The sequence below is a fragment of the Saccoglossus kowalevskii genome, chromosome 22 (genome assembly GCF_978046115.1).
Source record: "Saccoglossus kowalevskii chromosome 22, keSacKowa6.1, whole genome shotgun sequence".
NCBI lineage: Eukaryota > Metazoa > Hemichordata > Enteropneusta > Harrimaniidae > Saccoglossus > Saccoglossus kowalevskii.
In genome coordinates, this window is record NC_140662.1 from 27,084,146 (window position 1) to 27,098,573 (window position 14,428).

Sequence of the window (14,428 nt, forward strand, 5' to 3'; positions counted from 1 at the left end):
ACCATGTCTTCATACATTCTGTGAGCAATGTCTGGTGACTTTTAAAGCCAAATCAGGAGGTGTTTTGAAGTGTGCAACATGCAGAATTCAGTGTGACACACCCATCCAGGAACTGAAATCAAACTTTTTTTTAACAAGTCTACTTGACACGTTCCATAGACAGAGGCAGCTTTGTGTTGACAATCCACCACCAGTGTGTGAGATATGTCAAGAGATCACAGCAACTCACAGGTGTGTAGACTGTCCTCAGTTTACTTGTGATGTATGTGTTAAAGCTCATAGATACACCCCAGCACTCTACTCTCACAAAGTGCTGACAATTGACAAGTACAGAGATTCAGAATCTCAGGGTCATGTCATCGAGCAGTCTAAAGTTTTCTGCAATGATCATAAAGACAGTCAGCTGAAATTCTACTGTGACACTTGTAAAGTACCGGTTTGCAGTGACTGCACCATAGTTAATCATAGAGTTCCTGAACACATCCATAGAGACTTACAAAAGGTGGCAGATGAGTATAAAACACAACTGAGGGATATGTTAAAACAGTTAAAAATGAAAGACAAACAAATGAAGAAAGAAAAAGCAGCAGCTGAATCTACAAGTGAAGAAATCAAAAACCTGTTTGAGGCAGAAAAAGTTAAAGTTGAAAGCAGAGCAAAGGAAGTGATAGAGAGAGTGAAGAGAGAAGAGAAGATGCTGATAGATGCCTTGAATGAAAGTTCTATGATGGAATTAAAGGATGCAGCAATGCACATTGATGAGATGGAATTTCACCATAGCAACATATGCAGTACACATGATTAAGTAAATACACTAGTGCATCATGGGAATTCTGTGCACCTACTTTCTACTAGAACTGAAACTGAAAATCGCATAAAAGAGATGGTAGCTATGGAAACAAAAGCACCACTCAGATATGATATCATTGAGTTCCAGCCTGGAAGTGACCTTGCTGCACATGCATTGATTGGGGTGATTAAATCTGATGCCTGTCCATCTAGGTGCACAGTTGACAACATTCCAAAACAACTCATGAAAGGTAAATCTGTAAACCTGCTCATCAGGACCAGAAATTCCAGAGGAAAGCAAATCATTCCCCGTCAAGATAAGGACAAGGTGCCCAGATGCATCATGGGAAAACAAAGATGCTAGAGACAATTACGATGGGACTTATCATGTGATGATAGATGTAAAGGGAGAAGAAAAACAGCAAGTTGCCATGACGATTGGTAATCAAAATATACCAGGATCACCATTCCATATTCCTGTTATCAGAGGATTAGTACAGACAGTGGGAATAACAGGTAGTAAAGGTGATGTCCTAAATCTTACAGGGTTAACTACCAACAAACACAGTGACTTTGTCACTGCTGATTCATGGAACAACAGAGTATTACCATCCATGACAGAGACGGCATTTACAAACAATCAATTACATTCACTGATCAGTTTGCAGAGCCATTCAGTCCATGTGATGTAGCAATATCAGATGATAATGAATACTTTATGACAGATAAAAATAACAAACAAGTAGTTGTAAGTGATGAATATGGAAAGTTGATTAGAAAGTTTGGAAGCTCTGAAATTAAAGCGCCATGTGGAATTGCAATTAATCCAGTTAATAAGAATGTGCATGTTAGTGAATATAATGTGAATTGCATTAGAAAGTATACCCAGGCTGGGGTGTATATTAAGTCATTTGGGAGAAGTGGAGAAAAGCAGGGAGAGTTCATTAGACCTTACTTGTTAGCTATTAATAGTAAAGGGGTGTTGTATGTGCCAGATTGGAACAACAATCGGATCCAAGTATTCAATTCTTATGACCAGTTTATGTTTGAGTTCTCCTACACTGATGATGGCATAATAAGTCGTCCAAAGGCAGTAGCCATAGATAAGAATGATTATGTCTATGTGAGTAGTAATCACAGAGTTACTAAGTATGACAGCTATGGTCAGTTTATTTGTAGGATTGACAGTGATATGGACAGTTTGAATTATCCATATGGTATCACAGTATGCAATGATGGTAAAATAGCTGTAGTGGATAATGCCAATAAATGCATCAAAGTGTTTGTAGAGTGAAACAATCTCAGCAAATTATACAATTGTAATTTACAACGAATGAATCATTATTGTATGTCAACTTTTATTCTGATAATGTCACTTTTGAATGTAAACAATTTGTAATTACAAGGACAATAAATATGTGCAATCAGTAACTACTAAGATATCAATTAATGGTGATCTGAAAAACAACTTAAACTCTGTGAGGAATTTAATTTAGATGAAATAACTAATAATACCAGTTGGTTACTGAAACAATAAAAATCAAAGAAAGCTTAGAAAGAACTCCCATGTGCTGAGAGTATTGGAGACACATTAAATATAATTTGAAATTACTTAGCTGAAAACTAATTATGCAAATCAGAAAATTAACATGAACAGATTTGATTGTAAAACTAATGAGGTCTGCGCAATGTAACAAAAACTCTATGTACCAAGTTTAATTGAAATGTGATTAGAACCAAAAAATTATGAATTATTATGCTAATTGGGGAAATAATATGAACAGAGTTTGACCCCAAACTACTGTAAAATGACTAATTTTCACTGGGTTTAAATTTCACTGATTTACCATTTCAGGCATATTCAGTGGGTTTTAAATTCACGGTTTCGTCATTTAGATAATATGTTCTATGCTAAATTTTACATATTCACTGTGTTTTAATTTAGCGCATTTTTCCAGTCAGCGAAATAAGCTAAATTAAAACCCAGTGAATAATTACCCCCTTTACAGTAATTAGGTTTGTACATTGTCCTAGAGCATCTTTGTACTAAGTTTCATTAAAATGGAAATTAGTACTTTAGATATCAGTGTGAAAGCTTAAAATTGGTTAATTATGCAAATTGGGTAATTAATATGTACAGATTTTAACCCACAATTATCCAGGTCTGTCTATTGTCCTACATTGATATGTGATGATTACCGTAAAAACCCGCAAATAAGCGCCACCCTCAATTAAGAGCCACTCAGTGAAAATTTGTTACATTTGACCCTCCATTAAGAGCCACCAAGAGTTGAGTGGTTTTGTCAATAAGAACCCAGAAATAAGTGCCAGCCACCCGGTTGTTTACAATCAGGCAGACACCGAGCTTATCGTGCCTCACTTCCACCTGCATTGTTTATTGCCCCATAGAAGGAGTGAGACAAATAAAGATTATCCCCATAACTTGCCTGATGTCCTGTGTAATTGAGAACGGAAGAATGATAGACGAAAGAAATGCACTGAGAGCGTGAATGTGACTGTCAACTTTTCAATTTTATATTTCTGACACACAATCGACCAATTCACAAACTATTCATAGTAACTACTAGTATGTTTTTTGCTTAAACACCAAAGGACACGTTGAGATATTCATTGTCAATGTTGTCTTTATAACCAAGTAAAGAACGTCACGATTTTAGAACGCCTTTATCGGAAAATCGGAGGTATCAAAAATACAATCTCACAGACGGACCGGAACAGGAAGTCAGCAGAAAACAAAAGATTTTTTCCTTAGCGTGGGGGGGAATTTGGTTAGCGTGGGGGAAAACAGAGGTGTTAATCCGGTCATGGCAACGTTTGAGGGATCGTGACGTAGCTCCGACTGTGAGAATGTAATGATTACGCAGCCCACTCTCGCTGATCGTGATTTTGGGTTATTTTTTGCATTTTATTTGAGACGTTCGTTTTTGGATGATTCGAGACAAAATGTTCAGGGAAGTAACAAAATAACTGGCATTAGTTTGGAGAGGACTCTCTTGCCGAAAATAATCAAAATTGAAGTCGAATGGATTAGTTCCACAAACTTGTGCGATCAACTTGTCTTACAGCAAAGTGAAGTCTACGTGACCTGCCTGACCCAAATATTTAAATTAGCTATTTGTGAGAATTGAAAATAATCTGAACTTGTACCAATCAGAAAATGCCTTGTAACAGGCCTGGGCTTTCGTGAATGATTTCGTCTCTCCGATTGGTCACAGGAAATTATTTTTAATACATGTAATTCTTACTTTCTCGGTATCGTTTCGTATTTGGTTATATAGGGGTGGGGCTATAGTTTGACCCTGTTTGCGTGGACTGTGAAGTACGTGAATATCATTATAAGCTGGCTTGATTATGAAACAGGAAATATAAACCAAAGCTGTACTGTCAGACGTCTAGCGCAATTAAAACAATGCCCAAGTACCCAAGCTGTACAAATCTATAGAAAAACGTGTTTTTATTTATTGTTTTTGCCATAAATACAAGTGATTGGGCATCATTTTTATCATTCGTTCCATGCTTCCTTTGCAAGTATGTCCTCTCCTGTCGCTGCTGGTCAGATCAATTCTATCCGAAACTATTTTATATTGTCACCAAATTTTAAAACTAGCGCCGAAGGCGCATATTAGTTTTTATGTTTATATAAGAGATTGCATGCTTACCTTTGGTTAATGAAATTTTAATTTCATAAACAAATGGGATAATTGCCAATTATCATATAATACTGGTTAAATAAAATCGAAATAACAGTGGATAGCTCCCGTAGGGGGCGTCCTTCCCCTGTCATCTGATTTGCATACTTCCAGATCTTTTTGACCACGATATTGATTCGTAGCTATTTATCTGGGGTGGTTTTGGGTGGGAAGGTAAGCATGCAATCTCTTATATAAACATAAAAACTAATATGCGCCTTCGGCGCTAGTTTTAAAAGTTTATTACAGAGTATTGCATACTAACCCCTTTGGTTAATGAAATTTTAATTTCATAAACAAATGGGACAGATTACCAGAGAATATCTCTTGGCAGATAAATACTACCCCACCTGATTATGGAATTGAAAAAATTCCATCCCCCCAACTGTATAACTCCCGCTAACTGAATAATTCTTGCAGTTGCGGAAAGTTACATGCCCTATTGTTTCGTTACAACTTGGCCTGTCACTAGGTAGCCTAACGAGTGTAGGCCCTGTGACTCGGCCGCTAGGTCTTTCAGGTAATAAGAGAGAAAAGTGTTGCTAGTTTTCCAGGACCCGGCTGCTAGCACCTGGGCTAAAGAAGCTCCGCTAGCAAATGCCAGTGTATTACCTATGCCTCTTAAGTCATGCATCTTGGCAGTGACTTTGCCTGCCTCTGTGCTCAAATACTTATCACTATAAGCGTGGTAAACTGTCTCTTTTACCCATCTCGCTAACGTGAATTTCGACGCCGCTGAGCTTTGTTTACCTTTTTGGTAACAAACGAACATCGACCTTTGACCCCTTCTGACCCCGGAAGTACGTTTCTTATAATAAGCTAGCGCACGTACCGGACAAAGAATTCTGTCTTGTTTTTCATTGGAAATATTGCTCAGTGCCGGGATAACGATCGGAGTCGCCGTCTCGTGCAGTTTCTGATTTTTTCCTCTGAATTTTACTGATGTCATTAAAATCGCTTTATCGGGATAAAACACCGTAAAATTGTCTTCAAATGACAGAGCGTGTATTTCGCTAACTCGCCTCCCTGAAGCGAGTGCTAGTAGAAAAACAGTCTTTTTCGTCCAGTCCTGTAGTGACGCCAATTCCTTCGGTTCGTATGGGAATTGTCGTAGCGCTTCAAGGACTACTGACAAGCTCCATGCAGGTGCTTTGTACCTCTCAATGGGGCCCGCCTGTGTAATAAAGCCCTTGAACAGATCGGAGATTGTCGGGTCATCCGAAATGTTTTTGTCTAGGCTTAGTTTGAGTACAGAGTTGATCGCCGATTTATAGTTTTCTACTGTCCCCGGTTTCAACTTTTTTTTCGTTGATCAAATAAGAAAAAAACTCCGCTACTTGGGGCAAAGAGGGATAGAGTGGATGTATATCCCCTGCAAGACACCAATTACGAAATTTTTCCCAGTGGTATTGATACAATCCATTTGAGGAATCCCTAAGCCCGGCCGTCGTTGTTTGCGACACTTGGCTTGAAAACCCTTGCGCAATTCTAAATTGCTGGATAGTTTCCACACGTGAAGTTGGTACAGCTCCGGGTTGGTTGGTGTATAACCGCCGGGTTGTGTCAACGTGATTTCTTGTGGCAGGCTTCTCGGATGGTCCGTTAGCAGAGACAGCAGTAACGGAAACCAAGTCTGAGACGGCCAGTTCGGTGCCACTAGAATCATGTGCGAGTTCTCCGATTGTTCCAGTTTTTGTAACGTTCGGTGGATCAATGGAAATGGTGGGAATGCGTAACTGAACATTCCGCCCCACTCCATCTGAAGTGCGTCCCACGTCAGTGACTGTTTGTCCGGATAACGCGTCACAAAAACGGGACGTTTTTTGTTTTCCGGTGTTGCAAACAGATCTACCTGGGGTTCCCCCAACATGTCGAACACTAGGTTTACTGCCGTCTGTGACAGCTCCCATTCTGTGTCGTCGTAGGGTTTCCCCCGGGATAGCGAGTCCGCTACACCGTTTTGGACTCCCGGTATATGTTTGCACATCAGCTCGACTTTGTTTTGTGCACACCACTTTAGCACTGCTACAGCATGGTCGTTTAACGACTGTGATTTCGTTCCCCCTTCCTTGTTGAGGTAAGCTACTACAGTCTGATTGTCGGATCTTATTAACACGGCCCGGTTTTTTACCGCTTTTTTGAAGGATTGCAGGGAGAACTGCTCCGCTAGCATTTCCAGTCGGTTTATGTGAAATTTCCTTTGTTTTTCGTTCCACTGACCGTGTGCAATCCCGTCCATGCAGTGCCCTCCCCAGCCCGTCATGGATGCGTCCGTCACCAACGTTACTGTCGGTTTCGCCTTGTCCATGGGAATCCCCGCCGTGAGGTTCTTGAGGTTGCCCCACCACGGAAGTGATTCCAGAAAGGCCGGTGTGAACAGTACCGGTTTTTCGTATTTTATCCCGTCCTTTGATAGTCGCATTTTTAACTGTGCGTCTAACACTAGGCGTTGGATCGGTCTGGACTGTAGCGCCGCTCTCGGTACTAAGCCCCTCATCGAAGTTAACATCCCCACTAGTCGCATTACCTGGCGTAGTGTGGCTTGTTTTTGTTTTAGAAATGATTGTATCATTTTTTGTACATTGTCGATTCTGTGCTGGGCTGGTCGGATCATGCCTTTCTCCGCATCCAGTTCCATGCCCAGAAAGACTATTTTCTGCGTCGGTATTAATTCTGATTTTTCCATATTTATCAGAAAACCTAGCTTTAACAGTAGACTGACAGTCCGCTCGGTTGATTGACAAATCAGGTTCCGATTTTGACTTTTTATCAGCCAGTCGTCTAAGTAGGGGTTGACGTCTGCTGCGTTCTTGTGCAGTAACGCCACCACTGTGCGTAGAACTTTTGTAAACAGAAGTGGGGCTGACGTCAGGCCGAAAGGTAGGACGGTGTACTGATACGTTACACCGTTCACCACGAATCGTAACAAGCGCCTGCTTTCTGTGTGTATTGGTATGTGCAGGTAAGCGTCGGTCAAGTCGAGGGACGTCATCCAGTCCCCTTTTTGAATTGACGCTCTCACTAGTGCCGGAGTTAACATTTTGAACGTTTCTTTCTTCACAAATTTGTTCAACTCCTTTAAATCCAGCACCAGCCTGTACCCACCGTTGGATTTCTTGACGGGAAATAACCTCGAGATGAAAGAATTTTTCGGGTTTTGTACCCGCTGAATTACCTTTTTTTCGAGTAGTATTTCCACGCTTTCTTTCAGTATTGTTGACTGAGTAGAGCCCGGTTTCCCCGAAATACATGTTCTTTTTTTGCATTTCGGTTCTTTTATCAACGGTATTCGATACCCGTGTGTTATTATCGATATCACATACGGATCGTTTATAGTTTCTTTCCACCGGGGAATACATTTCTGCAGACGCAGTGCCACCGGCGTCGAGGGACTCACCAACCCTCGGTCGCTTGTGGCGGTATACATTGACATCGCCGATTTCTCCATTTCCCCCTGGAGTGAATGCGGCGTTATATCCCCGTTTAACGTCCTTCCCCCCCTTTTTTTCCAACCTGGAGGGGAGTAGGGACTCTGCCTTACGGGTTTCTGTTTTTTCACCGGTCGATGCGTCATTCTCCCTAGGTCCACGCATTCGGCCGGTTGTTTGTTTATACGATCGCCCACCGACCTGAGGTGCGGCCGACCGTGTTTTTGTTGTGCACGATTGAGTTCCCGCCATCCTGGGCACTGAACAAAATCGCTTAATGCACGATGTTTTGCACGACTTGGTTCCCGCCGACCTGGGCACTGAACCGAATCGTTTAATGCAAGTGGTATATGTGTAAGGGGATCTGTGGTTTGATTTGTTTGACAAAAATACTCGGAGACTTGAGTAATATTTGACATGTTTAATCGCACCTTGTTTTGATACATTACCATTTTTGCTGACGTATAGTCAGGAAGACTTTTTAGTGTTACCAGTCTGTTTCGAGAATTGTTTATTCTGTCGCTGCTGGTTTTCACTTTTTCCTTTTGCCTGATACGGGTTTGCCTTTGCGTTTCCCTTGGGCTGACCCGTAGTAGCTTGGTTAACTGGCTTCGCCTTGGTCGCGATGCTCTGTTTGTTATTAGCGGCTTGCTTGGCTTTAAAGGCGCCTTCGATCATCACACGGTTAACTTTTGCCGCTGCTTTCTCATTCAACTTAGAATTCACAGCGCTGAGTTTTCCGTCGAATAATTTGGTCCCTCTGAAATCGATCGTCGCCAATTCGTTCTTGATTTCAGCGTTGGCGGCTGTCTTTAGCATAGCGGACCAAATTGCTGCACGGCGAGAGTGTTGAATAGTCGCTCGTAACTGGAGGTGACTCTGTATTATGTCAGCGTCGACGACGTTAGTCGCGACCAACAGCGGCTCTAATGTGCTAAACAGTTCATCCTTGGTGATGTTGCCTGTTTTGAATTTCGCTAACTGAATTTGTGTAGTAGTAGTGAAAAATTCTCTATGGCTTAATGCAAGAGAAGTGTCCCAAACGTTGTTTTCCAATCTACATAGCGTTGACTGGGACAGGCAATACGGGATGTAAACTTGTGGTTTGCCGAGTGGATGTTTCGTTATACTTCCTTCGGCGACCATTTCCCGGACGCATGGCTCCAGTTCTGGTGGTTGTACGCCGAGAGGTCGTTCGTGCAGGCTGGCGTCGGTACCGACCGGTGTTTTCCACTCATCAGCGGGCGGTATGACTTTTTGGTAGCGTCTGCTCCAATCGTCCCGGTTAGTCCCCAAGAAGTCGTCCTTGGTGGCTGTAGCGGTTTTCTCGGTAACTTCACGATCCCATTTGCCTCCTCCGATCACGCGTTGTTATAGCAGCGCCCTGTGTCAGTCGGGGAGACCATGGTAGCATTGCTGAAGTCGTAAAAGTGTCCTTTTTCGGCAGTGTAGACAAACCGATCGAGAAACGTGGGGCGTCCGCCATCGGTGGAATCGGTAGAGGTAAGATTTTCTTGACCATAACCGCACCTTTCGTGATAGCATCGGAGCGGATTTTGAATTCGGGGTCCTCCTTGTCGGTACCACTCGCTGTTGTGGTTTTCGACGAGCCGGCCTCCCCCGCGTTGCTTGTAGCATCTTCAGTAGAAAAAATCACGCCTGCCTCAGCCAGTGCGTCTTCAACATTTTCTCGCACCACTGTTGTGTAGGATTTTTTCTTTTCCGCCTGGAGAGCGCTGACACTCCATGCTTTTGGTGGTACCTCTTCGTCTACTGGGTTTTCCAAAACTTTAATTTTTCTGGTCAGTAGATCCACCTTGTTCTGTAAATGAGCTATAACACTTTGCTCATTGTCAGTCTCCTTTGGACGTTTTTGGCTGGGTTCGTCTGCCAATAGTTCGTCCTCAGCGTTGGTAGGTACCGATGAAACCGAAGACTCCTCCAAATGACGTTTTTTTTGGATTTCTTCTTTCCTGATTTTCCCGTTGACTTGCGTAGGCGGGAATCCCAGTTCCAAGTTTCTATCGGCCAGGCGAGGCAAACACCGCAGTTGATGTGCCCATTACATTTTCTGCCACATGGAATGCAAATACGGTGATCATCGTAAGTGAGCATCGATATATGGCACTCTTCACACTTTCGTCCGAAAGTGTTTGAATCCGAAGTGCTGGGGGATGAACGGTGTTCAACTCTCCGGTATCCATATTTTCCGCCATCTTGAAACTGAAGGCGGGCTTTTGAGTTTCGTTACTAAAACTACAATTTTTTACTCAAGGTGACTAAGTACGAAGTTCTTGATGTCCACAAGAGCTTCCTGACACACTAATAGTTCGGTGGCTGTGTTGATGGGTGGTAACAATGTATTTCCACCGCAAAAACAATGATATTTTGGCAAGCCCAAATTTCAACCGTGAATCAATCTCGTGGTTAAAAATGGAAGTGGAAGTATGCAAATCAGATGACAGGGGAAGGACGCCCCCTACGGGAGCTATCCACTGTTATTTCGATTTTATTTAACCAGTATTATATGATAATTGGCAATTATCCCATTTGTTTATGAAATTAAAATTTCATTAACCAAAGGGGTTAGTATGCAATACTCTGTAATAAACTCAACCACCACGCCAGCCACAGCCACGCAAGTTATTCCCAGTTTTCAAGAAAAAAGTTTGCCGTACCAAATTTGGTAAACAATTGTACAAGTGATTCGAGTGTTGGGTCAGACACTGAGAGTGCTACCAAATCCGACTTCAGGCATCGCTACGCATTGTCAGTGAAACGTGACTTCAGGCATTGCTACACATTGTCGATGAAACGTCGAATCGTCGTATTTATTTTACATTTGTTATTCCCATAACAGTATTTTTACAGAATAAATTAATTGCAATGATACATCATTAATAATTACTTGTCTGTTTTGGTTGTGTGTGTGTTTGCCTATCCCCTTCCCTATTTCACAATGAAAAACCGAAAATTGACTAATCATTATGCAAATTAGGTAATTAGTATCCACGGATTATTACCAAAAACTAATCAAAACCTAGCATTAGTTCAGAAAATCTATGTACCAAGTTTCATCAAAATCCAATGAGTGGTTGTTTAGATATCAGTGGAACAGTCATGGAACCACTAAAAAATAGCTAATTATCATGCAAATTAGGTAATTAATATGCACGGATTTTTACCAAAAACTAATCAAATCTGCGCATATGTTCAGAGCATCTATGTACCAAGTTTCATCAAAGTCCAATGAGTGGTTCTTTAGATATCAATGGAACAGTCATAGAACAGCTAAAAATTAGCTAATTATCATGCAAATTAGGTAATTAACGAGCATGGATTTTAACCAAAACCTAATCAAAATCTAGCATTAGTCCAGAGCATCTATGTACCAAGTTTCATCAAAAACCGATGTATGGTTCTTGAGATAGCAGTGGAACAGTCGGACACACATACACACATACACACACACACACACACATACAGACACACTAACTGCAAAGACTCCCATTTTGTGCTTCGCACATGGGAGTCAAAAACTAATCAATGTGCATAGGTTTCCTATTATGACTTGTACCAACATTGAATAACATCAGTGCAGGCATGTCACTAGTTCTTAAATGATACAATTTAAATAAGGCGTGTGAAATACTGACTTACCTGCCAGTACCGTTCATATTAATAGACTCAATATAATCCTCCCTGGCATCTGCCCAGTAAATCCGCTGGGATCCATAGTCTATTGTCAAACCATTCGGCCAGCCAAGTTTTTCAGTGACCAAACGCGTAACATCACTTCCATCCATGCCTGACATAATAATATTAATTTTATATCAAAACAAATCCAAATCATCAATCAATCAAATATTATTTTACCTAATAATGTACACTTGTAATTTACAAAACAAATTATAAGAATCAATTACAAATAGGTAATCATTGTTGTAAGATGGATGAAAATATTCCATTCCTAATTTTATATATGTATTCACTGTGCATTGAAATAAAATATTAATAATAGATAAGCATCATTCAATTTCAAAAACATTTTGCACTCAGTTTTAATTTTTGACAAGCTGATTACTTGGCAAGGGGTAACAACTTTTAGTGTTAATTGAAATCATACCATTTCTAATGCACATGAACAATACTGTTAAATGCAGTGAGTATCAGTAAAAGTTCTGCATACCGGTGATACAAAATGGAAATACAACTTTAAAACATGCACTTTTAAATACATGCATTAAAGATTTGCATCAACATGAGCATTCTCTGAAACAGAAATAGATGTCCTCTGAAGACATTGTACCACCGGTATGCAGAACATATTTCACTGGTCATTGTAACAATCAGAAATGATAATCAATTGGTCTGTCATTGAATCCTGAAATATTGGTACATTGAAACCAACCTGCCCTGAAGATTGTGGTGTCTAACCACCAAATCAAATTTTGTTGTAATTACACAAGGCTACTTAATTTGGAAGTACTCTAAATGCTATTTTCAAGAACTATACAAATTGAAAAAGATGGGTAGTGCAGTTTCAATAAAGTAAACTTGTTTTTCCTTATCTTAGTTTATAGCTGCTATGAATACTTGTAATTATGAATATCTATATGCTACTTACCAGCTCTTCCAATGTATGGCTTTGCCCCCCAATCAGTCCAATACATGTACCTGAAAACAGTGTGAGAGCAATAGTTGTTACTTAGACAATAAACCATTCCATGTAATGGGAAAACAAACAAACAACCAAATAATAAATTAACAAAATAAAATTATATTATGTATATAATTGTAAACTGAGAATAGACTTCTCAAGGTAGAGTGAGTATTGGTCACCAAATCCGGGAGGAGAAAAGAGCACTAGCGAGGAGCACTTGTAGCCAAGGTGTTTATTGCTCAACTGCTATGCCTGGAACTGAGTCGAAATACCAGATGTTCCATACAATGTATTAATATCATTATGCAAATAAGTAAACTAAATGTCATAGCCTCAAATCATTACAATAATCTTGTAAAAAGTCAAAATCTACAGTAAATTAAATATCTGGTCTGGATTAATTAAACAGTGAAAATCTACATTGACAACCCAGATACCAAGTGGGACATTGAAGTTTGCTCCATTATCTCAACATTAATATGCATGTAAAAATCACATCAAATCTAGGATTATCATCTCAATATTTAATAATTCATTATATATTTCAAGACTCACCCATTAAATGGATCTAAAGCTAAAGCTCTTGGTTCATCCAACTCTTTGTTGATAAGCACTTTTCTGAAACTACCATCCAGTTTGGAGACCTCAATAGTGTCTTTGCCCTTATCACACCAGTAGAGGTTGCGTCCGACCCAATCAACTGCCAGACCATCAGGATTTAGCAGATTTAGAGTGTGTATCCTCTTAAAACAAAAAAAATCAGAGAAAATTAAATTCATTACATTGGCAAGAAAAATACTTGAAATACTATAATGAGCAGTTGTCCTAATATAAACTGCTATTGAGCAATATATGTTTATTAAATTCATAGTACTTTATACATTTAGGTAAGGTCGCACATCCTGGTACTTTGTGAGACATGGTTGCACTTTAAGGTAGAGATGCAGGTTCGTGGGCACTTGAGAGTGAAATTTTTGTTTTTTGCTTTTTATTATCCAAACAGTCTTGGCTATAGACTGTTAAAATTTTGTAGAATTGTGAATAGTGGAACATACTCATAAAACGATTTTAAAATATAGATAACAGGTGCAAACATTCTCTCCTTTGAACGCTTAGAAAGATTTTGCAAGGCTGTACATAAATAATAAAAAAGAAACATGGTGAAAAAAATATTATGCATATTATGCACTATATTTAACTTTTAACAAAACGATAATACATTTAAATTTGGAACTGTTACAGCCATTTTAATTATGAGCATTAGCAAACTTCTTACTGAGTGAATTGTTATGCAAATTAGCAATGATCTCGGCTTCTTTTCAGTGCACATCCCAGAATTTAAAAAACAAGTCAGAGATATGGCACAAGAGCCACATTCATTAAAACAAAATGGCCACCAGTCGGCCATTTTGAATCTTATCTGAAAAACAACATTATTTGCATCAAGGTCCCATAACGTCTAATGTATATACCAAGTTTGAACAAAATCCATCTGTAAACAGCCGAGAAATGCTTTATTTTTAGGATTTTTTAGCACAAAAATGGCTGCCATTCGGCCATCTTGAATCAGATCATGGAACAAAATGATGTGCATCAAGGTCCTATAATGTCTAATGTATATACATGTACCAAGTTTGAATAAAATCCATTCCTAAACAGCCGAGAAATGCTCGATTTTGATGATTTTTAGCATAAAAATGGCCGCCATTCGGCCATCTTGAATCAGATCGTGAAACAAATTGATGTGCATATGTACACTGTAAAAACTCCAAAATTTCGACCGGTTTTAAATAATTTGTGTTAGAAATGTGACGTGTTTTTAGAGTCAAAATTTTCGG

At 39.8% G+C, this 14,428-nt stretch overlaps 1 protein-coding gene across 1 annotated transcript in view; it reads right to left on the bottom strand.

Moving 5' to 3' along the window:
* Positions 1–14,428, bottom strand: part of LOC100368132 (prolow-density lipoprotein receptor-related protein 1-like) — a 202,734-nt gene that overhangs the window by 38,877 nt on the left and 149,429 nt on the right. The window contains exons 56-58 of the mRNA XM_085495859.1: positions 13,146–13,333; positions 12,555–12,604; positions 11,588–11,735 (exon numbers count right to left, since the gene is read on the bottom strand). Of these exons, the coding sequence (XP_085351985.1) occupies positions 11,588–11,735; positions 12,555–12,604; positions 13,146–13,333 (386 nt within the window). The remainder of the gene's footprint in view (positions 1–11,587; positions 11,736–12,554; positions 12,605–13,145; positions 13,334–14,428) is intronic.